We start from the raw sequence: 23,574 nt of genomic DNA, 5'->3' as shown, positions 1-23,574 counted from the left end.
TCTGTTAGAATGTATCTATTACTCATGCCCCCAGAACTCTGTGCTTCAACAGTGAAAGCGTGGCACTAACACTGTACACTTTTCTGGGCTACACACCATGATCTCCTTCCTTTTGGGTGTACTGGCTCTGCTCCAGTGTGTCCCTGTTATGTCCTTCAATGGGCTCTTCCAGGGATTTAAACAGTGTGGGAGTAGATAAGAAAACACAAATTGCAAGCACATTAAAATTAAATTCATTAAAATTATGCTAAGGTCAATGATACATAATAGGAACTAACACAAACACCAGTAAAAATCTCTACCAATGACAACTGCAGTGTATCCATTCCTACCACTCTGATTCAGTATCACCTCACTCTCTAATTTTGGGCCTCTCCCTTGTAGTCATCTTGTATTTCATTATATAAAGCAGTGACCAAGCATTTGTAAGATTTTTTTTTAAGGATTTTTTTTTTTTTTTAAAGAAACAGAGTGTTTCAATTCTTATCTTGGGGCTTTGACTTAATCTTCCTCCCCCAAACCTACCATTCATACTCTTGAACTAATTCTGCTCTTTTTATTTTTATATAGAACGTAACACTGACGCCATCTCCAGCTCAAATAGCTTCTGACAGGACACCTTTCAAGAAAGCAGTAACTGAAAGTTAACTGGACAAAAGAAAAGATCAAAGTCCTAAGAATAGGGCATAAAACCGTAAATACTTCTGCCTTATATGCAGACACTGCTAATGTTTATATATCACATATAAGGCTTTTTATTTTTTATTTTTATTTTACTTTTTTTCATTTTTGGCCGCCCCATGGTACATGGAGTTCTCAGGCCAGGGATCAGATGCAAGCCGAAGTCACAACCTAAGCAGCAGCTGCACTGGATCCTTGACCCACTGTGCCATTCTAAGGATTGAATCTGTGACCCAGCGCTCCCAAGACACCTCTGATGCTGTTGTGCCACTGCGGGAACTCTTAGACTTTTTAATATAAGTTTCAAAAAAATAATTGGGGAGTTCCCGTCGTGGCGCAGTGGTTAACGAATCCGACTAGGAACCATGAGGTTGCGGGTTCGGTCCCTGCCCTTGCTCAGTGGGTTAACGATCTGGCGTTGCCATGAGCTGTGGTGTAGATTGCAGACACGGCTCGGATCCCGCGTTGCTGTGGCTCTGGCGTAGGCCAGTGGCTACAGCTCCGATTCGACCCCTAGCCTGGGAACCTCCATATGCCTCGGGGCGGCCCAAGAAATTGCAAAAAGACAAAAAAAAAAAAAAAAAAAAAAAAAATTGGCAGAGAAATATCAAAACCTCCAAATAATATAACAAAACCCCCAAAATTTAGGTGTTTTTAAGTCATCACATTTATTTTCACCCAGAATGAAAGTTGTCTACATATTCAGTTTAATACAGATGGTAAGCTTATTTTGAAAAGCAAATACTTTGATGAAAACTTACAACTCCAAATATTATTTAGTTAAAAAAAAAGGTATGTCAATTATATTCCTTTTAAACAATGTTATTAGTGTGCTTTCAGACATTGCCAGGAATGTCTAAATATTTTAAATGTGCTAAATGTACACATACAAATAAAATATAAAGTTTCCTCTACAGTGTGAAATTTTTTATTAATCTTTAAGTTCACAAACTGATTTTTTTTAAAATACTAGGAGCTTTATTCTTTTTTTCCATAACAGCAATAATTACTGTAACGAAATAAAATACTGTGAGAATTCTAGCTATATCTTAAATTTATTTAATTATATAATTTCCATAAAAGGAAAATCAATCTCATCACTCTATAGACACTCTGGATAAACAATTCCCTATTTATTTAATTGCAGGTTTCTTTTTTGTTTGTTTGCAGATTCATTTTAAATAAAGGCTCCTAAATTAGGCTGAGCTTGGATGGTTTTACTATTAAGTTAAACTAATATATAATCAAGTTTCCCATACAAATTTAAACATTACTAGCGTGATAACAACTGTGTAAAACTTCACACTATGAACATTACAATGAAAAGTAAAGGGAAAAGTAATACATTTTTTAAAAGGAGGGAGATGAGATTATTTTAAAAGTCAAGATTCAACTATTTAAGCTTTTGTTGACTAACTTCCTGTGGAAAAAAAATAATCTCCAAAGAGAAGCATGACAAATGTATTAATCTTGAATTTTTCTCCTGCAAAATCATTCTTCAACTACTGATTAGATTTCTATAAAGGCCTTATAAAAATCTTATAAGTCTAAACTTTTATAATTAAATAAAATATTTATGATCCAAGAAGTAGTTTACTAACTTACTCTATAAAGACAGTAGATTATGTTCACCAATAAGTAATATAACCAGAGTAAAAGACTATTTAAGAACACAAACACATTAACTATTACTACACCAGAAGACACTTAGTTTATTATAGTGTATTTTTATATATTATAGAAGATAGGAACAAAACTAGATTTGGGAAGATTTAACAAATATAGACCTTGACAAGAAAGACAATTTTACTGATGAAAAGTCTAGATGTAAATATATACACAATGTTATCAACATGCAAATTAAAAGCACTGCTCTAAGGTTTAGAGCACAATTCCTTAAGGAGAGAGATCAGTGTCTTGGCGCAATACCCAAGCTTTTAATGAGTGACTTTTCATTTATCTTTTACAACAATATATGTTAAAAACCTGAGACAAACTACAAAATGTTAATCGAAATGCTGAAGCATGATAATTTCTACAAATATGACAAGACAGTAATTTTTAAAATCAGAAGCTTAATTTTTCCATGTGATAAAACCATAATTAGTCATCCAAACACCAAAATAAATTTTATTTAATAGTCATTTTAAAAAATATGAAAGTAGGAAAAATCTGAAAGTTAGACCCATGCAAGATGTCATTCTATAAAATCAATCGTTATTTTGTGGTGATTTTCCAAAATCAAAGGTTCTTTTATAGAAAAAGAGTAAATACATATGTTAAAAGGTGAAAATATTCATGATTTTAGAACTGATTTACTTATAGCAATAATTTGAGAGAAAGCATGACTTTCCAATGAAAGGATTTTGCCAATATTTTGGGCTTTTTTGTTTTTTTAAAAGCAAAGGGATAGTTTTGCTATTGGAGTGTAAATAACTTAAAATACCAACCCTGTGACTGCCAAGACTTCGAATGGACAACGCATCCTCAACTCCCTGATAAAAATAAAAAAAATATATATAGTAAAGGTTTGTGAGTGACTACAGTATGTTGACAAGGAAAAGTATTAGAGGCAAGTTTGTAGGTTATTACAAACCAGATAAGGACGTTGATGACCGGACCGGTGGGAATACCTGGCCCTTTCTGAATCTTCCTGGGAAAGGAGAAAGTACATGGAGAGTTAATAACTGAACAGAGTTGTCTATCAGAACAAATGAGCAAAGAGCAATCAGTTAAGAGCAAAGCAGCACCTTCCTACAGCAGGCAGGTGTAGACAACTCAACCTCAAAAGCTGCATTGGGGGAAGCCAAGTTCATATATATGAACAAGTATATATATATTTGATCGCTTGTAGAATATAATCTATATATGACTAAGGGAGCTCAACATACCAAGATAAAAATAAGTATACCTAACAAACAGAAATGAGATCAGCATTAAAAGTAGACTTTGATCTATGATCTATTTTTTTCACTATGTTAGTTTATGCAAGGCAGAAAGAAATGTTTATTTTATTACAGATGTAGTGTAAGGTGACAGCTTTAAAAAGATTTGGGTTATAATTTTGTGCTCAGTGCAAAAAAAAAAAATCTTTTTTTTTCTTTTACCACTCTAACTGGAAAAGAACTAAATGAAACTAAATAAAATAGCCCTGTTTGTTGTTAATATGAAAAACTACTTATAATCAGAAGAAATTAAATACTTTACAATTGAGAGTTACCTCAAATGTCATACCTTATGAAGACTGTAAAAAAATACTGACCACAGCCTAACAGCTGACTAAATTAAATGTAATTCTAAACTTTTCCATATTCAGCTATTAGCACTAGAGCATTAAGTACTGAGTTATGTGAAATTAAATGACTAGTCCCTAGAATCTAATTAACTGTAAGGAACTTCTGACCTGTCAGAATTTCGCAGTCTAAAGTACAAAAGTGGAGTTCCTGTCATGGCACAGTGGTTAACAAATCCGATTAGGAACCACGAGGTTGCGGGTTCGGTCCCTGGCCTTGCTCAGTGGGTTAAGGATCTGGCATTGCCATGAGCTGTGGTGTAGGTTGTAGACGCGGCTCGGATCCCATGTTGCTGTGGCTGTGGTGTAGGCTGGTGGCTACAGCTCTGATTAGACGCCTAGCCTGGGAACCTCCATATGCCATGGGAGCGGCCCTAGAAAAGGCAAAAAATAAAAATAAAGTACAAAAGTAATTTGCATTGACTTAAAAGAGTCTACAAACAACTGTCCAACTGGGTTCACAGCTAATCAACACTGCTTTTTCCAAAATGAATACTTCAACATCCCATGACAATACAGCATGATCACTATGAAGGTGGAACTAATAGATGTGGCTATGCCTGACCATTCATTTCAAATACAGAAACAGTAATTCAACTGAAACATCGTTAATTTAATATTTTATTTTGGTCATGAGTTTTGAATACAATTCCAAAAAACTCCTGGTTGTCATCTGCTGTGTACATTAATGTATTTGATCAAATCTGATCAGAAGTCTATTTATAAGCACCAGCATAATTCAATGATTCAATATCAAATTTGGTGTTCTGATCTTTAGGAATTATTTACTGATTCACATTTTTATTATGTAATAGACACATGTAATTTGTAAGAAGCCAAACAAATATCTTCCTTTGACTATCATGTGATATACTACAAAAGTTGGTCTGTTTGGTGGGGGGGGGTTAGCCCAGTAGAGTAGGTATAGTTTAGTAAGTGGTAACCAGTTCTTAGCTACTAGTTTGATCAGCTTAAAAATTAACACAGACAAGTTAATTCTACCTACATGCCCCCTCCCAATATTACTTGGGGTACTAGAGTGACATGCATGGTTTAATGTCCAATCTTATCTTTATTCTAACCTTTCTTTTCATTTCACCTATCACACAAGGTGCTTTTTAAACAACTTACCTCTAAAGAGCATATCCCATTAAAGATGCAGCAAAGACAGATGAATTCATATTTATTCTTAATTATGCCTATTATAAAAATAATTCTAAATAGTAATATCTTATTAAGTATTGATATACCTCTATATTTATACAGCTTTCTTTTTGGCCCCATTTGAAAAAAAATAGGGCTAAGAAGAGTTCAGAAAACTACAGGATAAAATGTAAACCATACAGGCTGGTTAATTTAAACTGAGAGAATACAGTTTATCCCATTGTCATAAATGACACCTTAAACCACCACTATCCATCAGAACTTTCTGTGACAATGGACATGTTCTATGTGCAACTGAGGAACTGTATTTTTTTATTTTAATCAATTTAAATCCAAATATAATTACCCACATATGGCTAGGGACTACCATACAAACAGTAAGGCAAGCTCGAAGCAAATTTTTATTACACCAAAAAAGACTTAAAGCACACATTTTACTATGCGTCTGGTATGTAGCACTGTTTTTACATACAAAGACAGGTGTTTAGATAGTCTGCATTCATTTATTTTTTATTTTTATTTTTTTAGGGCTGTACCCATGGCATGGAAGTTCCCAGGCTAGAGGTTGAATCGGATCTGCAGTTGCTAGCCTACACCATAGCCACAGCAACACGACCTACACGGTAGCTCATGGCAATGCCATATCCTAACCCACTGAGCGGGGCCAGGGATCAAACCCTTGTCTTCGTGGATACTACTTGGGTTCATTACTGCTAAGCCACAATGGGAACTCCTGGGTAGTCTTATTTACTCCCTCTACCTTGAATACTTCTGATAGTGACAAATAGGAAGAATCAGAACCAGACACGTGTATAAAAAGACAAGATCCCAGCAGCAACTCTAGAATTATCATCATTATTATTATTTTTGCTTTTTAGGACCGTACCTAAAATATTCCTAATATGGAATTTCCCAGGCTAGGGGTCGAATAGGAGCTACAGTTTCCAGCCTATACCAAAGCAACAGGAATACAGGATCCAAGCCGCATCTGCAACCTACACGACAGTTTGTAGCAACGCCAGAACCTGAAACCACTGACTGAGAGCAGGGATCAAACCGGCATCCTCATGGATGGGTTTGTTAATCACTGAGCCACGAAGGGAACTCCCTAGAATTATTTTAAGACGAAGTGTCCTTAGAGTTAATCTAGCCTGATTCCTTCATTTTATAGTACAAAAAAACTGCAGGACAAAAAGATCAGCAATCAATATGGTCAGAAAACTGTGACCAGCATTCAGATCTTCTGACTCACCAGACCACTGCACCAATAAAGATACTATCCTACCCTGGCTAAATCCAGACTGATTACACAGAAAGAACATGAAGAGAATGGCAAGGTATTCTGCTTTTTACTCAGGGCTTTCTCCTCTTCTGGAATTAAAAAAAAAAAAAAGCCTCATTTCCCAGGTGTTTCTAGGGTAGTATTAAAATTGACAACTGGGAATTCTCTGCTGGCCTAGAAGTTAAATATTCTGAGTTGTCACTGCTGTGGTGCAGGTTTGATCTCTGGCCCAGGGAACTTCTGCATGCTGCAGGTGTGACCCCCCACCCCCTACCCCACCAAAAAAGAAAAAATTTGACAGTTGGTTTTTCTTGAATTAATAGAAGCAGAAGACAATAGAAAAAGTCAACAAACTGTGTTTTTAAATATCAATTACATGGCAGAGTATTCCTCTCTTCCACAGTCAGGAAAACAAAATATTTTCATTGTCCTGAGAGTCCTTATTAGTATCAAGGATCCAAAACTGAATAAGCAGGACAATGCCTTAAACAATGGATGTAAATTTGTTAAGGTTTTCTGGAATGTTATGTTTTAATACACTTAAATTAAATTAATGGAAACGAAGCATACTCTGTTTTTAAAAGTTCACCTGAAGTAAGGGTAAAATGGTTTTATTGAGGGAAAAAAAAAAAAAAGCCGACAGCCCTGTGAATACACCTGGTCAGCTTCTCTGTCAACAAATACTTAATTTGAGGCAGGAACCATTCCCTCAGTTTTAAATTAGGAAACTTCAGAAACTGCATTTACTCTTTCAGGTCACCAGAATGCCACTGATTCAGACATCTAGTTTAAAAACAGAAGCACTGGCTAGCCTAAGACTTAGCCTTTATCTCCCTGCTTCTACCTTCCAATCCATTATTAGCATACATGATTCTCTCTCATATCTTCAAATTTTGCTCTGCCAATGACTAAGCAAGTTGCTTACTTTACCAATCCTTTATCACCTGCCTATAAAATGGAGCTAGTGCACTTCTCTTATAATGTGGAAAGAATACATGTGTGAAAAGTGTTGGCACAGTATGGGCACCAATACACGCACTCAATGTTAGCTTCACTCCTGAGACTCCTGCCCTTGATTCCCTGTTCACATCCAACATCCCATTCCCCAGACAAAACAGTGTTAAATCAGGAGAATTTTTTTTTTTTTTTGGCTGCACCTGTGGCATGTGTAAGTTCCCAGGCCGGGGACTGATTCTGGACCACAGTTGGCGACCTATGCCACAGCTGTAGCAATGCCGGATCCTTAACCTACTGTACCACAAGGGAACTTCCAGGAGAAATTTTTAACATGGGAAGATTCTTCCTTCTAATAATTGGTAATCCAATTGTTTGTATATGCATTTTTATGTTGTTATACATTAGTAATTTATATTTTATATTGTGACTATCACCCACCAACTTCTACCATAACTTCCTAGACAGAATGTAGCCAGAGAGACAGGGATAAGATAAGTGAGAGGAAAAATCAGTTTAAAAGGAGTAAAAGCAAATGTTGGAAGAGGTTAGAACCTTAATTATTCCCATCTGAAACTAAACCCCACCTTCTTGCATGTGCAAATCCTAGCTATTATTCAAGACTCGGGTTAGTTGCCACCTGCATTTTAATCCTCTAACACAAACTGCTCCCCTTCCATGAAAACTGAGCACACTCACTGCCTGAACTGTACACCTTTCACAGAAATTAAATATATACATAAATATATATATTTATTTATCTTCCTGCCCTTTGAATATAGGAATCAAATATTAGATTTTTTCTTTTTTTTAGGGCCAAGCCCATGGCATACAGAGGTTCCCAGGCTAGGGGTCTAACTGGAGCTTCAGCTGCCGGCCTATGCCACAGCAACAGCAACGCCAGATCCAAGCCATGTCTGTGACTTACACCACAGCTCATGGCAACACCGGATCCTTAACCCATTGGGCAAGGCCAAGAATCGAACCTGCGTCCTCATGGATGCTAGTCAGATTTGTTTCCGCTAAGCTACAACGGGAACTCCCAAATATTAGACTTTTAACATAGGCTTTTCTTCTATTTAATGTTTTGGCCTGCCCTAAGATATTAAAATCCTGGGCAATTTAATTTGAGAACTGTATACATAATTAAAAGAAAAAAATTAAACTAGTATTTCCACTTTTGCAAATGAAAATTATTTCTTTTATTCATGCAAAACATTCTTAAGACACCATTGGTAATATTCAACCAGTTACATGCAAAAGACACTTTAAATAAAAATAATTAAGCCAGCATTAGTAACAAGGACAGGTTTCACTCCAAAATAACAAACACAAAGAGTTACTTTATTTTAAGCAAAGATCTTTTTTATTTCTCTCTTTTCTAAAGTATCACAATGAGAAGTATGATAGTTTTAAATTTGTAGGCCAGTATGGTCATAAATAATTTAATTCTGGATATACCTCAAAATGCTACTACAGAAGGGATTTGTTTAGGAAAGTTGCTTGTTAGTAGCAATTAGACAGTGGTTTAATCTTTAGGAATCACAGATTCCTTTGAGAATCTGATAGAAATATCTGGGCATTTCAATGGAAAGTATACATATATTCAAAATCTTGAATGAGATTTTAAGGCTTCATGGCCTATCTCCCAAGCCTATTCACACACCCAGCTAAGAATCCCTGCAATAGGAGGCAGTGGGGAAGTTATCAACAGTGAAAAAAGTTCACATTTAGGAATGATTCACAGGAACCAGTACTCTACTGGTTACAATTTGCTCTTGTAGCTAACAAATTTGGGAGTGATGGTAGACTGGAAAAGGAACTGAAAGAAATGAAAAAAGAAAAGTAATTTTCAGAGGAGATGAAAGAATGACTGGTCATTTCTCAGTTAAGACCCTGCTGACTTCATTTTAAGAAAAGAGAGAAAGGAAGAGTGGGGAGAGGGAAGGGCTGGCAGGGGTGGTAGGGAGTTGGGGAGGGAAGGAAAGAGAGACTGAGGAGAGAAAGGAAGGGGAGGGGAAAAGAAAGGGACAAACTTAAGGGGGAGAAGAACAAACCCACAGAAACAAAAGACATTCATCTACTCAAATCTTTCTTGGTCAGGAGCATTCATGAGATGAGTGTGAGGCTATAACTACAACAGAAAGGGTTGGACTCACGCACACATTTGGTCTGCTATAGGCAGAAGAGACACTCTCTGACCTTTAGGTTCAAACATGCCGACACTTCTACTTTGCAAACCATTAGTCAATGTTTTACTTTGAGATTGTATTATTTTAGCAACTGATCACAACATGCAAGGCAGGCAATCCTGGCCTACCAGCCACTTCTGAATCTGTCCCCATTTTCCATCAAAGGAATGATGAGAGTGCTACAATTGCAAAAGTTTTATAAACTAAAGTTCCCAACATACTGCATTCTACTAAAAGTCTTAAAATTAATCATGTACATTTACTCTGAATAACAAAGATTGTTAATTCAAAGTTAGGTTACATATTCAAAATACAGAACACATTAAGCTAAACATGTTCAATAATAAAGAGATATATGGCCCTCTGTAATTTAAAGAACTATAAATAAAACTTACACTTAATAACTGTATCCTTATAGTTCACTATAATTTTAGTAGTATAAAAGACAACCCATTGTAACGTTTTCACTTCAAGCCAAGAATTGCATTTAATATCTGAGGCTATAAAACATGTTAACTGTTTTTGGTTTTGTTCTTGAGCTTTGATAATAAGAACTCTATAAATATCTCTTTAACTCATTAACAGAAGATACTCCACCAACCTCAAAATACAGTGTTTAATACAGCCCCACAGGTTTCTTCCCCTCCTCATACTAATACAACATCAGAAATATATTTTATGGGACTTTTCAGAGCCAGGTCAATGTCAGAAGGAAAGAGTAAAAAGAATATTTCTTTCATTTTAAGGCATCCCAATTTCTATATGCTCACTTAGAAAAAAAAATTTTTTTGCTTTCCTTTCTGATAATAAAAATGTACTGAAAGTATTAACTATAGAAAAGTATAAGAACATAAAACTAACCATAATTCCACCATAGATAAACCACAGTATTGGTTTATCACTTCTTTCCAGTAGGTTTTGACCTATACCTGGATACTAGTTTTGCAACACAAAACTGGAGTCCCACTAGTCTTATAGTTGTGTTCTTCCATTTTCTTATATGAATTTTCCTCTCTGTTATTAAATATGCTTACAAACTATAAGAACTGTATGGTTTCACAGAGATTTACAATGTAGATATAATCAGTCAAAATTCTAGGACATTTAGGACCACAATAAGTAACTATCATTTCTAAGCCTACTTTAGCTACTATAAGTACTTCTAACAATAATAACTTTTAAAAACTAAGAGCTATGTATGTTTTGCTGTTACAATTTAAAACAAATATTGCATTTAAATTGTTGGCATAGAATGGCATGTTAAAATAAATACATCAAGTTATTCTATTCCCAGTGTTTTAAAAGGAACTAGATTTACTCCAGAAGTAAACCAGCCAAGTATTGATTTTTTTGAGACTAACATAAAATTAAGGCTATTCCACCAAATTACCTCTTTCTGTTGCCGTTCCAGTTCTCTCATGCGAATATCTCTTGCTTCTGCCCGGGCAGCCCGTTTTGCTGCCAGCCGTGCCTCTGCCTGAAAAGTAATATAAAGATTCAACTTATTTAAAAACCACCACCACAACCACCACATGTCCAGACCAGCTTTGAGGATAAGGAGCAAATGGGATATTACTTTCCAAAAAGGGTGAGAGAAAGATGTCATCCATCAGCAGTTTGACTAACTTCTCCAGTCAACTCCTCCTCCGTACTCATTTCTTTTTCTAGTCTCAGAGTCTCTCCTGAAATTTGGGCCTTTACCTTCAACTGCCTGCCTTGATTACACATTCAAAACATTTCACATAATTCATTGTAAGTTTTTCCAAACTTGCTTCTTCCAGAATTTCTTTCTCCATCAATTCAATCACACACATTAGAAACCTCAGGGCCAGCCTCTATTTCATATTAGACATTGCCAATATTTAGTCTCCAAGTATTGACAATTCTCTACTACTACTAAGTTTCTCTCTAACCCATCTCAGCTTTCTTTTTTTTTTTTTTTTGCTATTTCTTGAGCCGCTCCAGCGGCATATGGAGGTTCCCAGGCTAGGGGTTGAATCGGAGCTGTAGCCACCGGCCTATGCCAGAGCCACAGCAACGTGGGATCCGAGCCGCGTCTGCAACCTATACCACAGCTCACAGCAATGCCAGATCGTTAACCCACTGAGCAAGGCCAGGGACGGAACCCACAACCTCATGGTTCCTAGTCGGATTCGTTAACCACTGCGCCACGACAGGTACTCCTCAGCTTTCTTTATGCTCACTCTTCCTACTTGTTTCAGGAACTCCTCTCTCTCTCTCTTTCAAATGAGATATAATTCACATACCATCAAATTCACCACTTTAAACCATACAATTCAGTGAGTTTTTTTTTAATTCTCCCCTCCGCCCCATTTATTGAGAAAGGATTAACATATAACATTATGTAAGTCTATTTACAACATAAAGATCTATTACATGTCTGTGTGTTTTGAAATGATTGCTACCATGTAAGGCTAGCCATGGTGTTATTTTTTTAATTATTAACTTTAAAAAAATCATGTGCCGAGGAAACACCATCTTAAAGTAAATTTTTAAAAGATGGAAAAACAACAGGGGCCTATAGAAATAGAATCCAAAAACATATTGTACTTTTGTGGAATTAGTAAAATTGCATTGCATTATCCACACTGAAGATTGTCCAAGACAGACTGGTTGGTGATGTCAATAGATACCATTAAATCTGTAATTTGTTTGGCACATCTTGACAATGCAAACACAGTTATTCTAGTTAAAACAAATGGCTGCGGTCTGTAATGAGGAGTTGTTTAAGCCTTGTCATCTGCTAAGAAATTTGGCAAGTTCATTTTTTTTTTAATTTATTGAAGTATAGTTGATTTACAAGGTTGTGATAATTTCTGCTGTCTAACAAAGAGATTCAGTTATATATGTACATACATCCATTCCCTTTCACATTCTTTTCCCACATAGATTATCACAGAATATATTTTTTTACAGAATAAAATATATATATTTAAACACAATTACATTCAGACAATTATATCATGGATCTTAAGAAACAGATTAAGTGTCTCCCTCTGGAAAAGTGGAATGGAAAATATGCTGAGACAAATAGGAAATTTATTATATGCTTTATCCCACTGTGTATGGCTTTCATCTTTACCATTTAGTATTATCTACTACATATCAATTTTCTTTAAAAATTAGCATTATATTAAAATTGTATATATTATGCAACTAAAATTTATAAAGAAGAAAGCCTTATATACCCTTAAATATTTTACAATATTTTTACAATAATACACCCTCTGAAAAATAAGTAAAATATAAAATGGAAAAGAGTTTTTAAGTATATTCATATAAGTTGCACAATTATCACTACTATCTAATGCCATATTTTCATCACCCCAAAAAGAAAACCTTTACAAATCAGTAGTCACTCTCTGTTACCCAGCCCCAGCCTCTAGCAACCACTCACCTACTGTCTCTATGAATCTGCCTCCTTTGCACTTATTGTACAAATGAAATCATACAACAGGAATTCTTTATCTCCTGCTTGGATACTGCAGCTGCCTCCAAATCCATCTACCTAACTCCAGATTTTGCCCTACAATTAATCTTCTATGTGGTCACATGATTGCCAGTCTGACTTTCAAAACACATTTCTGATCATGCCATTCATTCTGCTGTGTAAAATCCTCCAGGGGCTCCCTATTACTCATGGTTAAAGCAAAAATTCCATAGACTAGTACAAAGAGAAGACAAGAGAAGAAAAGCAAAAATAGAAATCATGTTTCTCCCAGGCAGACCTCCACTTATGTCCCAGTAAGTGCCCTGCCTCCACCAGTTGCATCCATCTCCCTCCTTTCCTGGACTCCATCTCTCCTGCTGGGATATTAAGCCTCTCTTCATAGACTGTTGGCAGGAAATATTCTCCCTCCTCTCTTATTCAGCCAACATACTACCTTCTATGAAGATTTCCCCCAGTCCCCCTTTCACAGAATAATCCTCTATGCACATTTTCCCACTGTGGCTTATCACACTGTATTAAACGTGTTATGTGGAATTATATGATATTAAAATTACATGCTTCTGTCACCCCACAACTTTCATGCCTCAGTGTTTGCTAAATATACAAAAGGTTTTCAGGCCATGGGCCAAAGTATCAAGGAAATGAGCCAAGGAAGTAGCTTGATATACCACATGCAACTAAAAATTCTCTCTCTTGTTTCTTTTACAGTGGTTTCCTCGGTTCTTGGCCACATCTCTGATTCAAATCCCTGCCCACCTCTACCCCACCCCCGCCACCACCAGCTGATAACTACGTAGCTGCTTCTTCCCAAGCTGTTACATTTCTGCCCAAGTCTCCCACTAGGAAGAGACTCAGCCAATGTTTAAAAAGGTCTACTGTGTATAAGCAATTATACTAAGCACTGAAAATACAGAGTAACACATGCCATTGCTATCCTAAAGATTCACAGTCTAGCTGAGGGAGATAAACCCAATGCTTAAACGGAAGGAAGCACACAGGAAGAAGCAATTAGTTTTGCTTGGCAAGGAAGGTCACAGCAGGCTTCTAAGAAGAGACAGTTTAACAGCTACTACTTATTCAACTATTCCAATTTTGGCAATTTCCTAGTCAGTTTAACTGGCCTTTAATAGCAAAAACCCTGCAATGTAAACTGTAATCTACCAACCTCAAGTCCTCACGCTGACATCACCAGAGCAATCTGTCTTCTGACATGGATTTTACATTGGTGTCTATCTTTTAAAAACGTACCTTCCCCACCTTCCTCAGCCCTCTATGAATGCTCATGACTTTCTTACCAGAGTTTGTATTTTACAGCAGATAATAAGTACATTTTAAAATTACAAAGTATCATTTTTCTGGGGAAAAGTTTCAAACCTCCTTTTTTTTTTAATTTAAGAAAACCAAAGCAATGTGTAGGAATTTTCATTTCCACTTATATTAGCTTCACACTTGTAGCTTCACTAAGAATTATCAAGAATGCCAATTTCATCCCTCTAAGATCTGTGGCCAATTCTGCACAATCTATTCTAAAACAGGACCTTTCTCACCAAATCTAAATTTTAGGTAACTGATACCTATTCTCTCATACAACTTTTTGCACAACAAAAGGGAAAGGACTTAACTGCTGTGTAAAAGCAAGAACACAGGCTTCAGAGCCACAAAAAACACCCTTCCTTTTGTTACTTAGCCACCCTTATGCAAAACTCAGATGTTACTTCCCTGGGTACTGAATAAGGCCAGTTTTACAATGATAAAGAGGATGTAAATCTACTTTATCTGTTTTTCTTTCTCCTCATTGCTCCCAGGTGACTGATAGCAGGAGTAGCAAGGAGCTAATGGTGATTCCAATCTAGTAGACAAGACATGTACACTGTTCTTATACTGACACCTGTGGCATACGGAAGTTCCCAGGCCAGGGATCAAATCTAAGCTGCAGTTGCCACCTACACCAGAGCTGTGGCAACACTAGGTCCTTAACCGTTACACTGCTGTGCTGGGGACTGAACCCACGCTGCCACGAGACAATGCTAAAACCTTAACCAGCTGCACCACAAGGGGAGCTCCCTATACTGACATATTTTTAAATAGTCAAATTATAGGTACACAAAACTTGTTTCTAAGTAGCAACACTAAGCACTTTCCCTTCAGAATACAATTTCATGAAAGAGCTACTACAGATTCATTTTAACCCACTCTGAAATATATACATATATAAAAAGCTAAGACAAGAAAGAACCACAAGGATTTAATAAATTCAAAACAAAGTTGGTTAAAAAAATTAAACACAGAATCACCATTTGATCCAATAATTCCATTTCTGTATACATACACAAAAGAACTGAAAGTAGAGACTCAAAGAGATATCTGTACACCAACGCTCATAGAAGCAGTTTGTAATAGCCAAAAGATTGAAATAACCCAAATGTCCATCAGCAGATAAATGGATAAACAAAATGCATTATGCATACACAATGGAATATTATGCAGTTTTTTTAAAAGGAAGGACATTTTGACACATGCTACAACATGGATGAATTTTGAAAACACTGTTAAGTGAAATAAGCCAGACACAAAAGGACAAATATTAACTGATACTTAGGTACCAAAACAGTGAAATACCATGAGGATAGAAAGCACAACAGTGGTTTCCATGGGCTGGGGGGTGAGGGAATGGGGAGTTACTATTTAATGGGTACAGAGTTTCAGTAAGGATAATGAAAGCATTCTGAAGGTTCAATGGGTTAGGGATCTGGCATTGTCATTGCTATGGCTCAGGTCGCTGCTGTGGCGTGGGTTTGATCCCTGGCCTGGGAACTTCCACATTCTGTGGGTGCAGCCAAAAAAAAAAAAAAATGTTCTGAAGAAGCAGAGTAGTGGTGATGACTGCACAGCAATCTACATGTACTTAATGCCACTGAACTATATACTTAAAAGTGATTAAAATGATAAATTATATTTTACCACCAAAAAAAGTTCATGTAAAAATTAGCATAAAACATGAATGAAATCAGAAGTACTCAGGAACTTAAATCATTTAAGTATTTGTACAGTCTTTATACTGATAAGGCCCAAACTTTTAAATGAAGTTAATAGGAAAATTCAGGAACTGGAAATTTAGGTTCAGAAGTAACTTGTGAAATCTAGTAAGCACTGGACTAGGTTTCTAAACATTATCCTGATCATTATGCTTTCATATATTAGGCACATAAAAGCTGATTAAAGGAAATCATATGTAATTGGACAGGTATGAAATTTATTCATCCTAGAGCTGTGAAGATAAAAACACAAAAAGTAAAGACATATTTGTATAGAATTAAATCTATTTCTCACTAAATGCTTGGGGCATGTGGAGAAATAAAATGACAGCAAAAAACTGTGGGCCTTGTTCACCCCTGGAACAAACACTTTAGATTGTGTTAAGTCATAAACCTTCTAAATTTGTTGAATGTTCACTTTATCACTCAACTAATAATTAGGAACCATACAATGAAAAACATCAGAACTAAGCATGTACTATGGTTTGAGTGCTTCTACTTGAGGGACTCTTCCTCTACCATCAGAATTTTGTATCATGGGAGTTCCCATTACGGCGCAGTGGAAATGAATCCAACTAGGAACCATGAGTTTATGGGTTCAATCCCTGGCTTTGCTCAGTGGGTTAAGGCTCCAGCTTTGCTGTGAACTCTGATTAGACCCCAAGCCTGGGAAACTCTATGTGCCATGGGTGCAGCCCTTAAAAAAAAAGATTTTGTATTATGTTGTTTTGGCATTTAAGAAAAATAAATGAGATGCAGCAAAAAAGACAAATACAGCCGACTCTTGAACAACATGGGTTTGCAGTGCATGGATCCACTTATACACAGGTTTTTTCAGTAGCAAATACTATAGAACTCCATCATCCACAGATCAGAGGAATCATGGACATGAATGGCCAACTATAAGTTATAAGGGGATTTCTGACTGCAGGGAGGGTCGGCACCCCTAACCTCCATATTCTTCAAGGGTCAACTGTAACTTCATTTTAGAATAGGCAAAGGATTTGGAGAGACATTTCTCTAAAGAAGTTATACAAGACATACAAGAGCACACAAAAAGATGATCTATGTTATTAGTCATTAGGGCAACGAAAATAAAAACCACATTTAGATACCACTTCAAACTCATAAGGATGCTATAATTAAAAAAAAATGGAAAATAACTAGTATTAGAGAAGTCAGAACACATTGCTGGTGGAGATGTAAAATGGTGCAGCTGCTACTGAAAACAGTTTAGCAGGTACTCAAAACATTCAACATAGACCAAAAGACCTGGCATCCACCTTTAGATACCTAAGGGAAATCATGTCCACAAAAAACTTGCACGTAAGTATCTCTAAACAGCCTCCGAAATGGAAACAACCAAAATGTTCATCAACTGATGCATGGATAAACAAAATGTGGTACCACCCGTAGAATGGAATATTACAGAGCCATAAAAAGGAATGAAGCATTGATATAGGTTACAACGTGGATGAACCTTAAGAACATTATGCTAAGTGAAAGAAGCTGGAAATGAAAGGCCACATATTGCATATTTCCACTTTTATGAAATGTCCAAAATAGGACATTTCCAAAAACAGAATGTAGATTACTGATAGCTAGGGGCTGGAGCAAGGGGAAGATGGAGAGTGATTGCTAATTGGCATGCGGTTTCTTTTCATGCTAATGAAACATTCTGTAATTAGAGAGTGGCAATGGCTGTACATCCTTCTGAACACTAAACTCCACTAAAAACTGAATACTTTGAAATGGTGAATTTCATGGTATTTGAATTATATCTCAATTAAAAAATTTTATATGAGACTGCATAAAAACATAATGTTAAATATGTTTTTGCCTTTTTTTTTTTTTTTTTTGGCTTTTTAGGGACATGCCCTCAGCTTTACAGAAGTTCGTAGGCTAGGGGTCTAATTGGAGCTGCAGCTGCCAGTCTATACCACAGCCGCAGCAATGTGGGATCTGAGCTTTGTCTGCGACTTACACCGCAGTTCATGGCTATGCCAGATCATGGACCCAATGAGCAAGGCCAGGGATCAAACCTGCATCCTCATGGATACTAGTCGGCTACATTTCTGCTGCACCACAAAACAAACTCCTAATGCTAAATTAAATAAATAGTAAAATATGTAAAATTCCAACACAACAAGTTCAGTATATAAAAGTGGGAAAAGGGAATCTTATGATCTAGTAAGTCTGGAAAATGCCAAATTAAATTTTTAAAAGTCCTATCTTTAGTAATATACATTATGAATCTCCAAGAAAAGGTTAAAATGTAAAAGCATTTCTCAGAATTATCTAACCACATTACTAAATAAACTCTAAGTAATTTTTCATGGATCATGCTCCAAGGAACACATTTGGGAAATAATGATTAAGCTTTGGCAATATATCAGGACCCAATTCAAACCATACTAATTCTGTTAAAGGGGGACCCCACCTTTGCTCTTAATACTTATAAAATTAAACAATGCTTTGAGAATAATCTTCCTAGAATCAAACCTCAAACTTTCAAAATGACAGAAAAGATAAGACCTCACACTAATATTACTACCATCATTTGAGCACTTGGCAAACTAGGTGCTTACTTTCCTTTAATCCACAAAGTAACCCCTTGATGTACAGAAAGATTAAGTATTTTGCCTAATACCCCCTAGCCAGCAACTACTGGAACTGAAATCCACATTCCAAGAATCTGATTCAAGTTAATGCTCCTAACTATGTTGCTACAACTTAGATCTTTTTACCCCAGGTACAAGAATGTATCTTTATGGGGTTCCTGCTGTCCGTCTGTGGTAACGAACACGACTAGTATCCATGAGGATGCCAGTTCCATCCGGCATTGCCGTGAGCTGTGGTGTAAATTGCAGACGAGGCTTGGATCCCGAGTTGTTGTGACTGTGGTGCAGACCAGCAGCTGCAGCTCCATTTCCACCCCTAGTCTGGGAACCTCCATGTGACACAGGTGCAGCCCTTTAAAAAAAAAAAAGGATCCTTAGGCAAATAGTAAAAGTTTACTTTGGGTGAATTATCCTACAATTTTTCAATTTAGCATAGATTCTCCCTTTTCTGTGAAACTGTACCACTCTGGTTCCCTTTTTTCTTTGACCACAACCTTACCCTAAGTGTACTTAGTCTTCTCCTTTTGCTATACACAACCTTTTGTCTCACTGTTTTACTTCACATTTTCAACTAATAGCCAGCTAGAATGACTCAAATCTAGCATCTCATGCTCTGACCAAAATCAAAGCCTACATTTCTGTCTAGCAGATCTCTTTTCATGAAGAGATGAGTAAGATTAAGAATGAATAAAAGCAACCTCATCTTCCCCAGTGAGTATGCTTTGCTTCCCTATTTTTCAGTCTCCAGAAATGGAACCCTTGTTGAAACTCAGTTTCAGGGACACCTACTTCCTAAGCAAACCTTCTCTACAATATCCCTTGAACTGAACCTGTAATTTCCATTCCAACAGACTCCCCCTCTTCCAAACAGACTCTTACCACTTCACTTAGGATATTCTGTGTCCTAATTCTAACTTCACTTTCTCAATTCCAACTCTCCTCCTAGCCTTGCTATTCTATATTACACACAATCTGCCTGAAACACCATGGAACCAGGGATGGATTAGCCGTAATATATTTTCTGATGCTCAATTTCCAAAAGCACCCTTATACTTTCAGAATTTTAAATTTAGATTCTATTACGGCTCAGGTCAAACATAGGAGAACAGGCTAAAATAAACTCACTGTGGCTCCCGATGGCACTCCAAATCAGAAACTCAACTAAGGCCAATCCTATTATAAATATCTGTTCAGAAGTTCCAGTCATGGCTCAGTGGTTAACGAATCCAACTAGGAACCATGAGGTTGCAGGTTAGATCCCTGGCCTTGCTCAGTGGATTATGGATCCAGAGTTGCTGTGAGCTGTGGTGTGGTCGCAGACATGGCTCGGATCCTGAGTTGCTGTGGCTGTGGTGTAGGCTGGCAGCTACAGCTCCAATTAGACCCCTAGCCTGGGAACCTCCATATGCCTCGGGAGCAGCCCCAGAAAAAGCAAAAAGACAAAAACAAAAACAAACAAATATCTGTTCATTGGGTCTACAAATAAAGCTGGGTCTATCCCATCCACTGAGCAGTGAGTGCCCTCTCTGTTTCCTTGGAATATAATCTACAGGTCAAATTTCATTTGGATCTATTCTGGATGATAGTTACAGTCACTTTAAAAAAAAAAACAGTTTGAATCCATCACCCTAATAATCAAAGGCAAGAGAGTTCATTATAAAGTTACATAAGAATATAAACATAAAATATGTATACACATATAAAACATATATGTAAAGTTATACAATAATATAAACATAAAACACATATGTACATGTCTATATACAGAGACACACACCCCCTCCATGCTATGATGGGAACTCCGCGTTCCCAGGGACCTTGCCTCAGCTATCTGATCTCTCTCCTCTGTCTTCACTCTCTCCCTGTATTGGTTTGTTCTTCTCATCATAAGTAGGTTCAAAGTCTCTTCTATCTTTAAAAAACAAACAGTCCCATCCTGCTTCAATAAACACTGTTTCATTTTCTCTTCATAGCCAACTTTTCTCACACCTCCCTCCTCTCTTCAAATGACGGCACTCTGGCTTCTGCCCAAATCATTTCACTGAAACTGCTCATGCCAATGGCACTAACGACCTCTGACTACAAAACCCAATAGAATTTTTCTCTTCTTATCTCACTTGTCCTTTCTGGGCTTCCACCATCACTGCCACTCAACTCCTTCTGAAAACTCTCCCTTGGCTTTCTGCAATACTAGTTTGTCCTGATTTTCTTCTTGATATCCTGTCCTCTCTTCTTCAGAATCCCTCATGGACTCATTTTTCTCTGCTGGCCCTTAAACTTTAATATAACCAAAGCTTCCAAGCTTCATCTCACTCTCTTCACTCTTTATTCCCTCCCTGAGTGACAGTGATAGTCTGCAAATCTTTGTGATCAACCCAGACTTTTCTTTCACAGTTCTGATCCAACTGGCTATGAAACACTGGGGCTGTCCCACTGGGATCTCAGACTCAATATATCATAAAGTGAATGTACAACCTTTACCTTAAAGTTCCTTGTCATCTTTATATCCTCCCCCCCACCCCACTGCTCCATTACCCAAGAACTGAAATGAAGGATCATCATAAGGTTTCTCCCTCCTTTCTGTCCTCCCTCAAAATCCCGTTATTCAATCTCTACTGTCCAGTTCCCATAAAGATTCTATCTTTTTACTATTTCTTTAATCCTAACTTTCCTCTCCATTTCCACCATCACTTAATGCACACTCTCATCACCTCTTACCAAGATGACAATGAAGCTTCCTAAGTAATTTTCTCCCTAACAGTCACTCTTTACATGGTGGCTAAGTCTGGAAAAGGTTTTACCCTTTAATGGCTCCCTCAAAGCTGCCAAAACCAAATGTAAACTCATCAGCACACAAATCCCTTCCTGGATGGCCCCTCTAGTCTCTTCAGCACCATCTCCCATTCCTCCCAACCTCTCTCCAGCCAAACTGAGCTATTATTCTGGCAGTTTCCCACAGGTTCTACTTATTTCACAGCCCTGTGCCTGAGAATACTTAAAATGTGCTACACAAACACCCATAAAACAATACTATTTACAGTGATATGTTCTAGAACATCATTACAGTGGTTCCCCATTGGAGTGGAGGGTGGAGGAAACAGGCCTAAGGGGTGAAATATAGGATCTAAAACTTTTTTTTTTTTGTCTTTTTGCCTTTTCTAGGGCTGCTCCAGCAGCATACGGAGGTTCCCAGGCTAGGGGTCTAATCAGAGCTATAGCTGCCGGCCTACGCCAGAGCCACAGCAATGGCAGATCCGAGCCGCGTCTGCAACCTACACCACAGCTCTCAGCAACGTCAGATCCTTAACCCACCAAACAAGGCTGGGGATCGAACCCACAATCTTATGGTTCCTCATCAGATTCATTAACCACTGAGCCACAATGGGAACTCCTAAAACTTGGTTTACAATGTCTTCTCCCTTCCTTATTTTTTCAAGAAAAGACCTAAAATAATTTCCCCCAAATGTCAGTGTTATTTAATGTAGACTTAAATAGGTACTACTTAAATTCTTATGAAAATCTTTCTGCATCAACATTTTTCAAAAAGAATAGAAATTGAAAACATACTCAAATGCCTTAAAAAGAAGGGGAACCTCCAGATTTTAACTTTTATCATACTGCGATCATGTAACAGTATTAAAGGGAGGCAAATTAAAAGCTCACGATTTGACAGAAATGCACTGAAATGCCAAATGCAGAATTGCCAGCTTGCATGTATATCCATAATATAAAATCTATGCAACTGGCATGAGAAAGAAAGTAAGGTATAATTTGGAGCTTTGCAGATTATGTTTCAATTTCAAGAAATGTGAAATACAAAATTCTAGAAAGCAAAACATTAAAGGAAAATGACTAATTCAGGTAGCTAAGAATCAGAATTTACTGTGTTTAGTTTTGTTTATTCTTCCATGACACTCAGGCCAAAAGAACACTGAAAGACAACTTAAGAGACATAATATTTATTGTGTTGCTATGGTTTCCAAATTAACAAATAAAAAATCATTACTCAATTTCCCAGCAACTTCCCTTAAGTAGAAAATCTGAGGCACCATTTTTCTTAATTAGATCTTATAATATAACTATGTTTAACCATTTTTTTAAAGCTTTTGGTAGTTGGAAACTAACTATATACATTTTTCTGACAATAAACACTAATACATATTAGATAAAAATCTAGGGATTTTAACCCATCTTCTCATGTCAAACAACTCTTATCTCCTTTTTAGTCAGAAACCTTTTGACAGCAAAATATTATTTTGCAATGAGGAAAGCGATTTCAGTTTACAGACTTTATTACTGAGGTTTGAATACCACCTAATAAATAGATAGCATAGGAAAACCAAAACTTTGGCTCAACAATGACATATCTAACCAAAAGGGAAAATGTGATTCATAGTTCTAGCAGGAAAACTTTCTGTGTGTGTTGAGGGGTGGGATGGGGGGTTGCTTAGCAATGTCTTTACATTTAGAATAATGATACTGTGCTATTTGAATTTTTTCCCCCAAATTCCTCTAAGTCACAGGACTGGTGAAGACTGACAGTGAACTTTATACCAAATTTTTTAGTCACACTGTCACAAAACTAAGTCCTAGGGCTCAATAATCCTTCCTTAATTCAGGTTAGAGGGACAAAACAAGGAACAGTGAGATACTGAGGGTAACACGGGCCATCAGAGAGCCAGGGCTCTGTATTTCGGGGGAGGGTGTGTGTGAGTGTGTGTGTGTGTGTGTGTGTATCTGTATTTCGGGGGAGGGTGTGTGTGTGTGTGTGTGATGCCCCAACCACATCTCCCACCGTTCTTTGCCTTAGTTCCAATATGTAAATGGGGAAAAATGGAGAGAGGTCTGCACTCAACAGGAATTAGAGGTGCTCATGCACTA

At 37.0% G+C, this 23,574-nt stretch overlaps 1 protein-coding gene across 28 annotated transcripts in view; it reads right to left on the bottom strand.

Moving 5' to 3' along the window:
* LRRFIP2 (LRR binding FLII interacting protein 2) overlaps positions 1-23,574 on the bottom strand; it is a 123,457-nt gene that overhangs the window by 61,630 nt on the left and 38,253 nt on the right. For 14 of the 28 annotated variants that reach the window (XM_021071626.1, XM_021071628.1, XM_021071632.1 and 11 more), the window contains exons 3-7: positions 10,956-11,042; positions 9,694-9,744; positions 3,278-3,334; positions 3,132-3,176; positions 97-165 (exon numbers count right to left, since the gene is read on the bottom strand). In XM_021071626.1, coding sequence (XP_020927285.1) covers positions 97-165; positions 3,132-3,176; positions 3,278-3,334; positions 9,694-9,744; positions 10,956-11,042 — 309 coding nt within the window. The remainder of the gene's footprint in view (positions 1-96; positions 166-3,131; positions 3,177-3,277; positions 3,335-9,693; positions 9,745-10,955; positions 11,043-23,574) is intronic. The other 14 variants (XM_021071653.1, XM_021071652.1, XM_021071650.1 and 11 more) reach the window with 5 other exon arrangements.

This window comes from Sus scrofa, chromosome 13, assembly GCF_000003025.6.
Source record: "Sus scrofa isolate TJ Tabasco breed Duroc chromosome 13, Sscrofa11.1, whole genome shotgun sequence".
Classification (NCBI taxonomy): Eukaryota; Metazoa; Chordata; class Mammalia; order Artiodactyla; family Suidae; genus Sus; species Sus scrofa.
The sequence above is the reverse complement of the archived record's forward strand: the minus strand, read 5'-3'. Positions and strand labels throughout refer to the sequence as shown.